At 54.1% G+C, this 12,879-nt stretch overlaps 1 protein-coding gene across 3 annotated transcripts in view; it reads right to left on the bottom strand.

The window, feature by feature from the left end:
• Window positions 1–265: 265 nt before the first annotated feature.
• Window positions 266–12,879, bottom strand: part of Dvl3 (dishevelled segment polarity protein 3) — a 16,976-nt gene continuing 4,362 nt past the window's right edge. Inside the window, exons 2-16 of one of the 3 annotated variants that reach the window (XM_004640710.2) lie at window positions 11,050–11,119; window positions 10,445–10,566; window positions 10,218–10,327; window positions 9,947–10,082; window positions 9,688–9,781; window positions 9,455–9,524; window positions 7,537–7,676; window positions 7,322–7,398; window positions 7,142–7,209; window positions 6,855–7,004; window positions 5,963–6,094; window positions 5,630–5,797; window positions 2,573–2,788; window positions 2,072–2,482; window positions 266–1,325 (exon numbers count right to left, since the gene is read on the bottom strand). In XM_004640710.2, the coding sequence (XP_004640767.1) occupies window positions 1,294–1,325; window positions 2,072–2,482; window positions 2,573–2,788; window positions 5,630–5,797; window positions 5,963–6,094; window positions 6,855–7,004; window positions 7,142–7,209; window positions 7,322–7,398; window positions 7,537–7,676; window positions 9,455–9,524; window positions 9,688–9,781; window positions 9,947–10,082; window positions 10,218–10,327; window positions 10,445–10,566; window positions 11,050–11,119 (1,996 nt within the window). In that variant the 3' untranslated portion in view covers window positions 266–1,293. Of the gene's footprint in view, window positions 1,326–1,844; window positions 2,483–2,572; window positions 2,789–5,629; window positions 5,798–5,962; window positions 6,095–6,854; window positions 7,005–7,141; window positions 7,210–7,321; window positions 7,399–7,536; window positions 7,677–9,454; window positions 9,525–9,687; window positions 10,083–10,217; window positions 10,328–10,444; window positions 10,567–11,049; window positions 11,120–12,879 lie in introns of those variants that run through there. The other 2 variants (XM_004640711.2, XM_023700708.1) reach the window with 2 other exon arrangements.

Here is a 12,879-nt window from a genome sequence, read left to right as displayed (position 1 = left end):
GAATTCAAACCCAGACCAACCTGACTCCAAATCTCATGCTCTGGCAAATTAGAGGCAAAGGGATAATAATAAGGGCCAAATGTAGGAAAGATTGTTGGAGTGGAAAGGATGAAATATGCTAGTAAGATACAGAAAAAATTTAAGCTCTTACACGTTTCTAGCTGGTGAGCCTATATAGATTGTGATGAAGGTCACCAGGACAGAGGGATTCAGGACACTGGTTAGGGCATGAGTTGAGTCCACACGGTCTTCTCCATGGAGATCTAAAGACTGGAGGATGTTGGGATTGGAGCTACATATGACAATCACCAGCATTATCAGCAGCATTTGAGGATATCTGGATGGGTGACAGTGTTTTGGAGTAGGGAGAAAACAGAAGTGGATCAAAGATGGAACAGAAATACAAACCCCCAAAAAATGTAGTGGAGGAATTCTCTAGGGTCTTTGCCTTGGACAAGACAGACAGAGAGGAAAGTGCTAGAGGTAGCCCTGTAGAGGCGGCGAGAAGCTGTGGCCTGGATTGGGAAGGAAACCCAGGCTGGCAGGCAAGGCTGTCATCCTTCCAGCACAGCCCCTTGTTCACAAAAACCTCAAGAAATCTTTGTTAAGTGAATGATGAAATCCCTCTACTTCAATTTGCTCCAAACCTGGGCGGAGGACTTGATCTTACCCCCAGTAACCTAACCCTGAAAATGTGCGAGTGGAGGCTTAGAGACAACAGCATGATTTGATTAAAGCAGAGAAAGAAAGAAAAAGAAAACAAAAAAAAACAGAATTCTGTAAGTTTTAGAAGTCCTTTTGCCTAACTGCAACTGGCCTGTGGCTCCTGTCCTTGTTTTGGGTGCAGTGAAAATAGGGAAGAATGGGGTGGGGTGAGGACCTATAGTCCCCTGGAGGGTTCTCTGCTGAACCCGGCCTGAGATCCAGCATATGGGTTAATCCAGGTAGGAAGACACTGCGCACACATGGGGCAGGCTCACGGGCTATGAGGGAGGGAAGTCAGGGGACCAGCCCCACTTTCTGGAGAGGGTCCAGCCCTCTATGCAGGGACCAGCCCTGAGGCTTACATGAATTTGCATAGGCACATGTGTGTGCATTTGCACACGCCTGTGTGAGTGATTGGTTTTCTCTGGAAACAAACAAGGTCTCCCTGCCTGCATGAAGCTGGAGCCCTCCCCAAGCCTAGTGATGCTGGGGTGTGGGTGTGGGGCTGGACATCCTTGGGAAGCCTGAGGGGCGGCGGAAGCAGGGTTCTCGGTCTCCTCGGAGGCTGAGCCTCCCATTGCTGGGGACTCACAGAAAGTCAAACAGCCCGAAATTCTTGGCTGCTCCAGGCCCAGGGAAAATTGGGGGAGGAAAAAAAGAAAGAAGAAATGTTTCAGGCTCAAGGTAAGATGAGCCTGCGGGTTAGTAGGGTTAAGGTCTGATGGAACCAACACACAGGCAGGCATGGGGCGGGGGTTGGGCAGAGATGCTCCCTGAAAGGCGGGAGCTGCCCAAGCACCCACGGGGGCTCTCTGGGATGGCAGCGGGAGGGGCTGTGGCCCTGGGGAGTAGGGCGGAGGCAGCAGGCAGGAGACAGGGAGGGCAGATGCAGGGACTTATTTTGATGTCAGTACTATGGACAATCAAGAGGTCTGCACTCATGCTTGCAGGGCGGGCTTAATGCAGGAGAGGTGTAGCTGAATGGATAGTGAAACGGTACTGAGGGGCAGAGGGGGCAAGCACCCCCGGGCCAGGTCCTGAAATGTGTGAAGGTGGGCAGACCAGAGCAAGCACCTGCGAGTCCGGACCCACTCCAGTCCTGGTAAGCCCCGCACAGCGTTAGTGGGCCGGGGCGAAGCGGGGCCAGAGGCAGGTTAGGGGTTGCACGGCGCCCTCGCTGAGTCAGCGAGCAGTAGCGCCCCCGGGTTTAGTTCCATTTATTTCCCTTTCAGGTACCAGACAAAGTAAAAAAGGCGGGCGGGCGGGCGGACGGATGGACGGAGAGGGAGCGGCTGCGGGGTCGGGTCGGGTCGGGTGGGACGGCAGTCGCAGGGCCTCGCTCACATCACATCCACAAAGAACTCACTGGGGTTTCCCATGGCCATGCGGAAGGACTGTCTGCTGGCGGTCAGTTCAGGGGGCACCGAGGCCAGGTCGCGGCCCGGAGGCGCTCCTGGAGGCCCCATGGCCGCGGGTGGCGGGGGCATCATGAGCACCGGGGGGCCGTAGAGCGGGGGCACACCGGGAGGGCCGTAGCTGGGGTGCGCGTGCGGGCTGCGCAGGCTGCCCGCCAGCGAGTGGTGGCTGCGGTGGCTGTGCTCACTGGCGGCTGGGCCTGAGCGCTCGCTGGGTGCGCGCTCCCGCGGGCCCCGAAGGCTGCTGCGCGTCGTGTGGTCGGACTCACTGCCGCTGCCGCCCGACTTGGAGTCCCCGGCCTTCGGGTCCTTCTCCTTGCGCCGGTCGCTCCCGCTGCGGTTGGAGCCGCTACTCCGACTGCCTGTCGGGGACACGCAGGGCCGAGGTGGGCGCTCAGCGCGGACAGGAAGCCTCGGCCGCCTGCGGCTGCCCGTGTGCCCGACCCCCTTACCTTCACTATGCTGACTGCTGGCGCTGCCCCCACCATAACTGTAGCCCAGCTCCGGGAAGCCGGGGTGCGGGTTGTACGGGTGCGGAGGTGGGGGGTACTGGTATGGGAAAGCCATAGGCCAAGGCGCTGCCCCGGGGTGAGGCAACGGGGCCAGCGTGTCCTGGTCAGAAGCACCGCTGGAGCCATCGTGATCGTGGAGGGACAGGCTGGCCATGTCTGCAGAGAAGCACAGAGTGAGCTGGGGGAGAATGCTACCGCCTAGGCGGGGCAGTATGCCACGGTGGTCCTTTCTGGCCAGAGTGGGAGGAGGCACGGCACTGGCCAGACAGCTCAGCCCTTCCTCTCATCCCTTAGATACCACCCAAGTACACAGGATGTAAGACCCTGGGGAGACCCTCTGGGAAGGCTTGGCCCCCCTCCTTCCTCCGCAGTGGGCTAGAAGAGGGGTCAAAATTCTTGCTCTGCCGTCTTCTCTAATTCACCCAGAGGATGCCAGGCCAGGGAATGGGAAAGAGTGCACAAAAGCCAGGCTGCTTTCAGGAACTGCACACTGGGATTCAGCAAGACACCACTCAGCACAGTACTCAGGTTCCCACAGAAACGCCCTAATCCCCTCATTTGCCCAAGCAAGATAAGACAAGTCCAGAGGAGTTAAATGAGCAGCAGCCTGAGTTCAATCTAAACTGCAAACAGAACAGAAGCTAGGGCTGGGGAGATAGCTCAGTAGAATAAGTGCTTGCCTGACAAGCACAAGGGGCCAGGGAGACAGCTCAGTGGTGTGCCTGCCTGCCTGGCAAGTTCAAGGTTCTAAATTCAATCTCTGGTACCAAAAAAAAAAAAAAAAAAAAAAAAAGAGAGAGAGAGAGAACAGAAGCTAAGGGCTGCTTTCTCTCTCCTAAACTGTCCTGACAGAGCCATTAGAAGCAGGGAATAATCTTGAGAAATTTCAGTTAAATTTTGTCTTTCTCTTCTTCTCTGGAATATCCAATCAAAGGCCAGGGTGAGAGGCTGGGGATATAGCTCAGTGGCACAGTGCCTGCCTAGCAAGTAAACTGTGAGTTTGCTTTCTGGTTAAAAAAAAAAAAAAAAAAAAGGCCAGGATGAGCAGAGGCCTTTCAGAGCCTCCTTATGAAAGGCCCTGCCCTGATTACGTTTTCCTGGTATTGCCAGGGAAGGTGAGGGTGAGATGGGAAGAGCCAGGGAATGACTGTGCTTCTTCTGTGCCCATTCTCAACCAGGCCTGGCACCAACTCAGTCTACCAACACTACTTCCTGACTTTGGTTGTCCCCAGAAATTCTAACTCCTTAAGGGCAAGAGTGCCCTCACCAAAGCTGGGACTACCTGGCAGGGGCTCTAAGGGCCACCAGGTTCCTTTCTCTGCCCGGGATGATCCTTGTTCACACACTGCCTGTATCAAGCCCCAGAGCTCTGGGATCTGGAACTGCCCCAGAGTGGAGGGAAGCAGCGGCCTTTTGGCTCAGGCCTGAAGAGCAGGCAATGACTTTAGCCTGCAGGCTGTGGTATGTGGTCACAGGAGTGACGGTGTGGTTCTTTTTCCCTGTGAGCCCACTACACTCCTAGCTGAGGATTCTGAGAGGCCAGTGAGAAGGAAGAGATCACTGTAATCTGGGTCTAGGATGGCCTAGGGCCATGCACAGAAAACCCAGGTGCGCCCATAAAGAAACACTATCTTTTTTTTTGGTGGTACCAGCAATCGAACTCAGGACCTTGTACTTGCCAGTCAAGCACTTATTCCACTGAGCTATCTCCCTGGCCCCTGAGAAACACTATTTTTTAAACAAAGACCATAGCTACCTTAGAATTTGTAGGTGTCTCTGGAGGTGTGGAGCCAGGGTTGACTTGTACTAATAATGATAGTCATCTACATTTCACTGAGTTAAGAAGCTATTGATCATAACACGTATCCCAATTTCACAAATACTGAAATGTGAAAAGTGTCTCATTAATTATGAACAGGTAGCTTTTACAGAGCACTTACTGTGGTTCATATAGTGTACTAAGCCTTCTATAAATTGTCCTCTAAACAGCCCTGTGAGGTAGGTTCTACTCTTATCTCTATCTCACAGACCAAGAAGTTGACCACTAAGAGGCCACATCACTCACTCATGTTCACTCAGTCAGGGAGAGCTACAACTTGAACTGAGAGCTGCCAACCCCCACAGTCCTCTGCACGTCTCCACCCCATGGGGCCATGTGGAGACCGCCGAGGGCCTGACCCACTCTTCACTCAGGCTGTGTCCTGCAGGATCACATGTTCTGCTCCCTAGAACCCAATGCGAGGCCTTTTAGGAGTCCCCATTAGAAACCAGATGGCACCACTGGGCTGAGAAGGCTCCTTAGGCAGGCATGGAGAACCACGGAGTTCTCCTGCCTGACAGCCTCACTGGTACTTTCCAGACTCTGTGGCTTGCAGAGTCTTCTGTGGCCTGGCCCTGGCAGCTTCTCCAGCTTCACTGTGTAATATGGCCTTCCCTTGGGGTCTGAGGAGGACCCAGGAAATCTGGCCAGTCCCAGGTCTTGCCCTGCAGGGACCCACTTGGTTCAGAGACCAAAGGTGGGCCCTCTGTTTAACTTTGCTGAGAGAATGATTCTATAGCACGGAATACCCAGGGCAGCCCCAGCACTGCAAAGAGCAAGGGATCTGGAGTTAGAGGACCAGGATCCAAGGCCCCACTTCTCCGCTTCTCATGTGGGACCCAGGGTAGACTCGTACTGATTCATCTGATTCCTCATCTCAGGACATACAGAGTAAACCTCACACCCTCAGGGACCACAAAGATCAAGTGAGATGATACTCTGGTCTATCAGCACCATGCCAGGCACAGAGGGTGTGCTCAGAGAAGGCCAGGATCAAAGGGGAGATGTGGGGCAGGTGGAGTCTAGGCTGATTCTGTTTCTACTAGAGAACTCAGAGCTGAGCTGGGCCCCCAGTGCTGCTGCATATCAGCCAGCTTCCCCAGAGTCTGCCACAACATCCCTGGCACCTCCCCACGCCCCAGCAGCAGACAAGGTGAGAGGATGGGGAAGGCACGTACTGCCACAGAGGTCACCGAAGATATAGTAGCACTGCTCAGAGAAGGTGATCTTGTTGACAGTGTGACGGATGAAGCCGGCCTTTAGCAGGTTGCTGGCATACTTGCGGGCCTCCCGCCGGTCAGTGAAGCCTTCCACATTGTGGTAAAGCCAGTCCACAACATCTGAGCCTGGGGAGAAGGCTACCAGGTGAACGGGCAGCACTCCAGGTCTGGGTTCCTCTGGCTTCCCAGAAGCTCAATGGAGCTGGCCCAGAGAGTTCTTGGGTCCCGCTGAGCCAGCGAGCTGTCCCTCACTCCCCACCCTGTCCTCATCCCACCATGGGGCTCTCTCACCGATGAAAGCATTGGGAATGGTAATCTTGAGCCACATGCGGTCTCGGACCTCCAGCCCTGATTCAGGGGAGGCCATGGCTTTTACGATGGCAGCCATGTCACTGTGGATGGATAGGTGGAAGTCGTCTAGCCCTGAGGGTGGAAGCAGAATGGTGAGGCAGCAGGGGCTTTAGGGTTTGGTAGACAAGAGTTTACATTCCAGCTTAGGCCCAGTAGCGGTGGGCCCAATGCTGGGCAAATTAGACTTTTTAGACACTCAGTTCTCTTCTCTTTAAAAATGGGCATTATGGGCCGGGGAGATGGCTCAGTGGAATAAGCGCTTCCCTGGCAAATGCAAGGGCCTGAGTTCAATCCCGGGTTCCACCAAAAAAAAAAAAAAAAAAAAAAAGGCATTATGGGGCCAGGGAGATGGCTCAGTAGAATAAGTGCTTCCCTGGCAAGCTCAAGGGCCTGAGTTCAATCCCCAGTTCTGCCAAAAAAAAAAAAAAAAGGGCATTTTATTTTAATGCCTACTTTACAAGGGTACTTGAAGGAAGAATTAGTAAGGTAAGGGAAAGTGCTTAGCGCAGTGTGTGTGTGTGCAGGTTATGAAAATGGCAGCCATTTACTGAGTGCTCATGGTATGCCACACACCAGTGTGTGTCAGCAGCACCCTCTCATTAAGCCCACTGGTAAAGTACATAGTGACTGTCCCAATTCACAAGAGGAGACTGAGGCTCCTGGGTGCTTAACACCAGGTCAGCAGCAAACAGTGCACAGTGGGGACCAGGTGTGCATGGGGCGAGCTGCAGCATGCGGTGGCTGGAATGAGCGGTTCCCTCTCCAGCTCTCAGTGAGTCCATCCCCCACCTGGTCTTGTTTGCTGGGCCCAGGGCCCAGGCTGGATACTCACGCTCTGTGTCAGGGATGGAGCTGGTGATGGAAGAGCTGGTGGAAGTGATGGTGCTCAGGGAGGGGCTCATGCCATAGGCAGGGAAGGTACCCGTCATGGCCGCAGTGTGGGAGACCCAGGCTGCAGGGTCAATGGGCCGGATGGGCTCACCTGCAGGAGAGATTAGGAGTCGTGGGCTGCCCACACTGATAGGCAGGTGTGAGAGCTCAGGGTGACATGGAAGAAAGGAGGGGTAGGGCTCACATATGCAAGCACCAACTACAGGAACAAAGGCCTAAACCACTTACTTCTAGGCAATGTGAAGCAACCACGTGGACTTGGGTCCCAGCACTTGGCTACAGTCAGGGTGATGGGCCTAAAAACAAGGTTGTCCTGCTGAGGGGAGGATTGGTGGAGGCCAGCCACAGTCCCTTACCTGACAGACCAAATGCCTGCCCCTGCCTCCCCCAGCCCCATTCCCTCCATACCCCGGTTTGTGCACGATCTCCCGTAGTACCCGGACAGCGTCGTCATTACTCATGTTCTCAAAGTTGATTTCATTTACCTGAGAAAGGATTAGGCGTGGGATAATGGCAGCACCAGGGAGAGGGGCAAGGGAGCTGGACCGGAGTCAGGGAGCTTCCTCCAGAGGGCAGGGATCCCTCCTCCCTCCCTAGCACGCCACACCCCGGGCAGGCAATACCTGTAAGAGCATATCCCCTGGCTCGATGCGTCCATCAGCAGCCACAGCCCCACCCTTCATGATCGAGCCAATGTAGATCCCTCCGTCGCCACGCTCATTGCTTTGGCCCACAATGGAGATGCCCAAGAAGTTATACTTTTCTACAGGGAGTAATTTAGCACCTTGAGCGAGGCAAGGTCCCTGCCCAGATTCCCACTCCCTTATTAGAAGAGGGTGGAGGGGGACAAGAGCTGAGAGCTGACATTTACTGAACCTGAGCCAGGCACTGTGTACACTCTGCTTTAACATGCTTTCCTGTAATTCCTGCTGGTTATGGGATGGCGACAGTTCCGTTTTAGAGAACAGGAAAGTGAAGTTTAGTGATTTTTTTTTTTCGTTTTTTTCTTTAATGTACAGGGTCTACACAGATTGGACCATCTCAGCATGCCCTGAGCCAGCATGGCATGCCAGGGACTGAACCCTAGTCTCTGCATCTGCTTAAGCAGGCACTTTAATCCACTTTTTGGTGGAACCAGGGATTGAACTCAGGTTCTTACGCTTGCCAGGGAAGCACTTATTCTGAGCTATCTCCCTGGCCCTGGCCCTCTTTTTTTTTTTGAGCCAGAGTCTCACCATCTTACCATGTAGTTCAGGCAATTTTTTTTTTGGCTGAACCGGGGATTGAACTGAGACCTTTGCCTTGCCAGGGAAGTGCTTATTCTACTGAGCCATCTCCCTGACCCCTCAGGCAAGCTTTGAACTCAATATGTAGTCCAGGCTGGCCTCAAAGTCAAAGCAATTCTCCTGAGTGCTGGGATCACAGTTTAGTGAATTTAAATTACTCTCTAGGCCAATAAGAGGCAGAGGCAGGATTTAAAATCAGATTTAAGGGGCCAGGGAGATGGCTCAGTGGAATAAGTGCTTCCCTGGCAAGCACAAGGGCCTGAGTTCAATCACCGGTTCCACAAATAAATAAAAAATAATAAAATCAGATTTAGTTTTCCAAGTTTTTGTTTGCTTTACCACATGCAACTGTCTCCTAAAGAGTCCCTACGGCAGTGGTAGCAAACCCATAGCATGTGTTATTTTTTTAAGATAATTTTTTTTTTTTTTTGGTATTTTTAGGGAAGGGTCTACACAGCCTTCAGGGTCTCACTAATAGAGCAGACTCATAGTGATTCTCCTGTTTACAGCCTCCCAAGTGCTGGGATTACAGGCGCGCACCACCATGCCCAGACTCAATTGCATCTCAGGGCACCCCAGGGGCAGAGCCGGCACAGCAGGTCCGGAATTGAACCCTCGGCCCCTGTGCCTGCTTGTAGACACTTTAATCCACTGAGCTATTTGGCCAGCCCTTAATGTATGAGGGTTTTTTTTTTTTTAATTTTTTATTTGTGTGTGTGTGGGGGGCAGCTCAGCTCACCAGGGGGCGGGGGGGCTGGCATGTGGTGCTGGGGGATTGAACCGCGGTCCCTGTGCTTTGCTAAGATTGTTCTGAATAGGTGCTTTAGACCACTGAGCCATCTCACCAGCCCCAAGGGTTTTTTTTTTTTTAAACTAAGCTAAAATCTTAGTATTCAGATTTAACTGCAGTGTTACCATTTTGCAAGAAGTGGGTTTTAGGTTGCAGCTTGGGCACTTGTTTCTAAAAGGTTTGCCACCACATCACTGCCCTGTGGCAGAAATTAGAGAGTGAGGGTGCAATGGCTAAAGAAGGCCAGGGGCAGGGCGCTTGACACTCCCTCCAGTAAGCCTTCGGGGCGCACTGCCTGCTTCTGCACCACCCTGTGCTCATGTGTTACAGCCCTGACCACCACACACTAGGGATCAGTCTGTCAGTTGTTTATTCACGAGGTTCCTCAAGGGCAGAGAACAGATCCTGTCTCCCCCTCCACCCCACCTCTTGTTCCCAGTGGATCCCATGGGTGCTTGCACTTACCCATGTTGAGAGTGACCGTGATGATGTTGAGGGACATGGTAGAGTCTGTGATGCTGCTGAAGGACGAGGACTGGAAGAAACCATGCCCTGAGTGGCAGGCAGGAGTGGGGGGCTCTCTGCTGCCACTGGGTTCCTCCTCAGCGCCCCACCCTCACCCACTACATCAGGATGCTGAGGAAGGCCAGACCACAGCCCCGTCTACCCACACCCATAGGGGCAGCCTGGACCCATACCCGCTCGATGCGGGAGACCTTCTGCTTCCGCCGCCGCCGCTTGTGCCTTCTCATCAGGCGGGAGGCACTGCTCTGCTCCGTGGAGCTGCTGAACCTGCAGGGCGCACAGTTGGTCCCCACCAGCCTGGCCCAGCCCCCTGCCCCCTCCATGTGCTGCTGGGCTCTCATTCCCAGCCCACAGCACCATCCTTCCTGGCAGAGCATCCCCTCAGTGGGCAGCTCAGCAGCCCTTGCCTGCGGTACCCATATGAAGCCCGACCTGCTGGTGGAATCGTCCTCATCAGAGTCGAAGAAGCTGGTGGTCTCCAGCTCGCTGCTCATGAGGGTGGATGAGCTATCGTAGCCGCCCGGCTCTCGCCGTCGCTCTGCCTTTGTGGTTCCATTTAACCGGGTTGCTGCAGTGGACAGAGGCAGCTGCAGTCATGCAGTGCCCAATGTGTGTGAGGTCAAGGGAGGAGAGAGAGCCAGGGACATACAGAGCTCAGGAACTAGGGGTGCAGGGGCTGTCTGGATGTGGTGGGGAGACACACCGTGCTCGGGGCCATCCCGCCGGCGCGGCCTTTCGCGCTGGGCAGAAACCAAGGAGTCCGTCTCCGTGTCATTGTCCAGGTTCTCCTGGCTGCCCCCACCAGCATGAGGGCTGCAGGGAAGAGAGGACTTGGCAGGGGAGAGGCAGGCTGGGGGCTCCCTCCCCTGCCTTAGGCTGAAAGAATGCTGCCCAGCCCCACGGGTCACCCAACCTTCAGGTCACACTCACTGGAAAGATGGGGGTCGTGAGTCCCCAATGCCCCCTGTGCGCTCCATAGGTGGTGGCAATTCTGAAGGGTTGTCAGCACAGAAGGGGGCGGGCTCTGGGTGCGAGCCTTCTGCTGACACCAGCTGGTGGGGAGGAAATGAGTGGGCATTGGGTCATGGGCACCAAGGAGAGGGGCAGCAGAGGTGAGGGGCAGCCCCTCAGCCAGGTGTGAAGGGCTGGGAGGCCTAGGTTGGTCAAGTGGGTAGGGGCAGGCAACACGGGTCGGCAGTCCTGGACAAAGGTCACCGGGTGACAGCAGGTGTCCGCATGAGCACAGGAGAGCTTATCTCCACTGTGAGTCTCATTCTCTCCCTTCCCACTACTCTACCACTTTTCATTAAAGATTTTAAAATCTGGGGTAAGAAAAGGATCAGTCAAAAAACTAAAGGAAGGGCTGGGGAGATGGCTCAGTAGAATAAGCGCTTCCCTGGCAAGCGCAATGGCCTGAGTTTAATTCCCGGTATGTGTGTGGGGAGAACTAAAGGAAGATCTAGATACTAAAACCCAAAGCCCCAGCCACAATCTCAGCAGCAGGATGCAGGCGGATGGGCCAGAGGGCGCCTTACCCAGGACACCACGCGGCCATTGAAGCAGGGGAGCTTGGCATTGTCATCAGAGATCTCCTCCTTCACCACTCTGTAGGAAAGGAGGTGTCAGAGAACTTTCTGGTGTGGAACTGGAAGGGCCTCATAACCCCAATTGTCCTCTACCTTCAACTGGAGACCAAGCAACCAACACAAGAATGTTCAAATAGTAGCAGAGGAGGCGGGGACCCAGGGACAGCCCCTAGCGCCAGCCTGCACACAAGCCAGCCACCTTCCTGGGGATCCTCTCCATCATTAGGTGGTCACAGATTCCAAGGGACAGGGCACTGCCCCATGCACCCTTCAGGCCCCTTGGGTACTTTACCCAGCCCCAACATGGCTTTCCCAGGCTGGACTCTTTCCCTCTAAATCCCGTGTTGGGAAAGAGTACACATATATTATCACTCTTCCCTTCTCCAGGAAATTAGGCCAGAAAGGGGAGAAGGAACTGACTGAACATCTTCCGCATGCCAGGAAAGTAATAGTGACAACTGCTCTCATTTACTGAGCAAGCATAATGGGGCAGGCACTACGCTACACTTTACTTGTGCCACTTGGCTTCATAGTCACCACAGTGCTGTGAGGTAGAGACAGATGGGCAAAACAGGCTTAACAGGTTCAGTAATTCACCCAAGCTCATGCCACTAGCAAGCACAGAGCCAGCAGGTGAACCCTGGTCAGCCTGACAGCAAAGCATGTCCTCTTTACCATTTTACTACTTTCCACCCCTTTGGTCTACACTTGCATTCTTCTTCCACTAGCCTCATGGAGTGGACAAAACAGGCTGCATTTCATGAATGAGGAAACTGACAAGTGTTCTGTAACTTGCCCAGGGTCACAAAGCTACCAGATGACAGGGCCAGAACTCAACTCTGGGGTGTCTGACTATGAATCCCATACTTTCCTGTGCGCTGACAGAGGTAATGTGGGTCAGGCGGCGTGCTGGGGTGGACAGGACATGGGGCAGAAGGGTGTGGAATGTGGTCCCGGAATGTAGTCTGCTTGAGGGAATGCAGTAAGGCAAACAGTCTGACCCTAGCTATGGTTTGGGGCCAGGAAGGCAACAGAAAAGTTGGAGGATTGTGAGACCTTCTAAGAGCCCAGGAGCACAGAGCTGAGAAGCCGTGACCATGTGCAGGATATAGAACAACACAGGTCTAGAGTTCTAATCAGAGGGGAGACTGCAAGGGAGGAGGCTGGGAAGCCCAAGCGTCCTTGTTCTAACAGTGGCCTCTGCTGGGAGTCAGGAACGTGCTTGGCTCCTTGTGATGCTCACATTCTTGGACTCAAAGCCAAACTCACAGGCCAAGCCTGCCCGCCTCCTTCCCACCCAGCTCTGGCTTCCACCATTCCCAAACCCACAGCGACTTGGAGAAAAGAGCCCGAATCATCTACTCAGACTCATGATAACAGAAAACCTGGAGGCAGAATGGACTGGAAACACACAAGAGAAGTGGCTCAGACACACCAGCCAGTCTGGCCATAGGGCAACCTGGGCTTGCAGCCCTGTGTGGAAGACACGGGCCACATGGCATAGACTGCATGCCCTGCTTTGCAGTGTGTCTCTCTGGTGGGAAGCTGCTACTAAGTCCCCTCCCTGTCCCTAGCAGGCCCATGGCACTGCTCCATACTACAGATGTTTGCTTACTTTCTGGGAGTCACCAACAGGTCACCAAGACTCTGTTAACTCACAACTGATCACCTGACATTCAGCATCCCCGGAGGACCTCAGGCTGTGGTAAGGCAGAATGGTTCAGTCTCTGCCTCTCTCTCTCTCTCTCTCTCTCTCTCTCTCTCTCTCTCTCTCTCTCT

This window comes from Octodon degus, unplaced genomic scaffold (assembly GCF_000260255.1).
Source record: "Octodon degus isolate 3935 unplaced genomic scaffold, OctDeg1.0 scaffold00126, whole genome shotgun sequence".
NCBI lineage: Eukaryota > Metazoa > Chordata > Mammalia > Rodentia > Octodontidae > Octodon > Octodon degus.
Note: the sequence above shows the minus strand (reverse complement) of the source record. Positions and strands in the feature narration are given on the sequence as shown.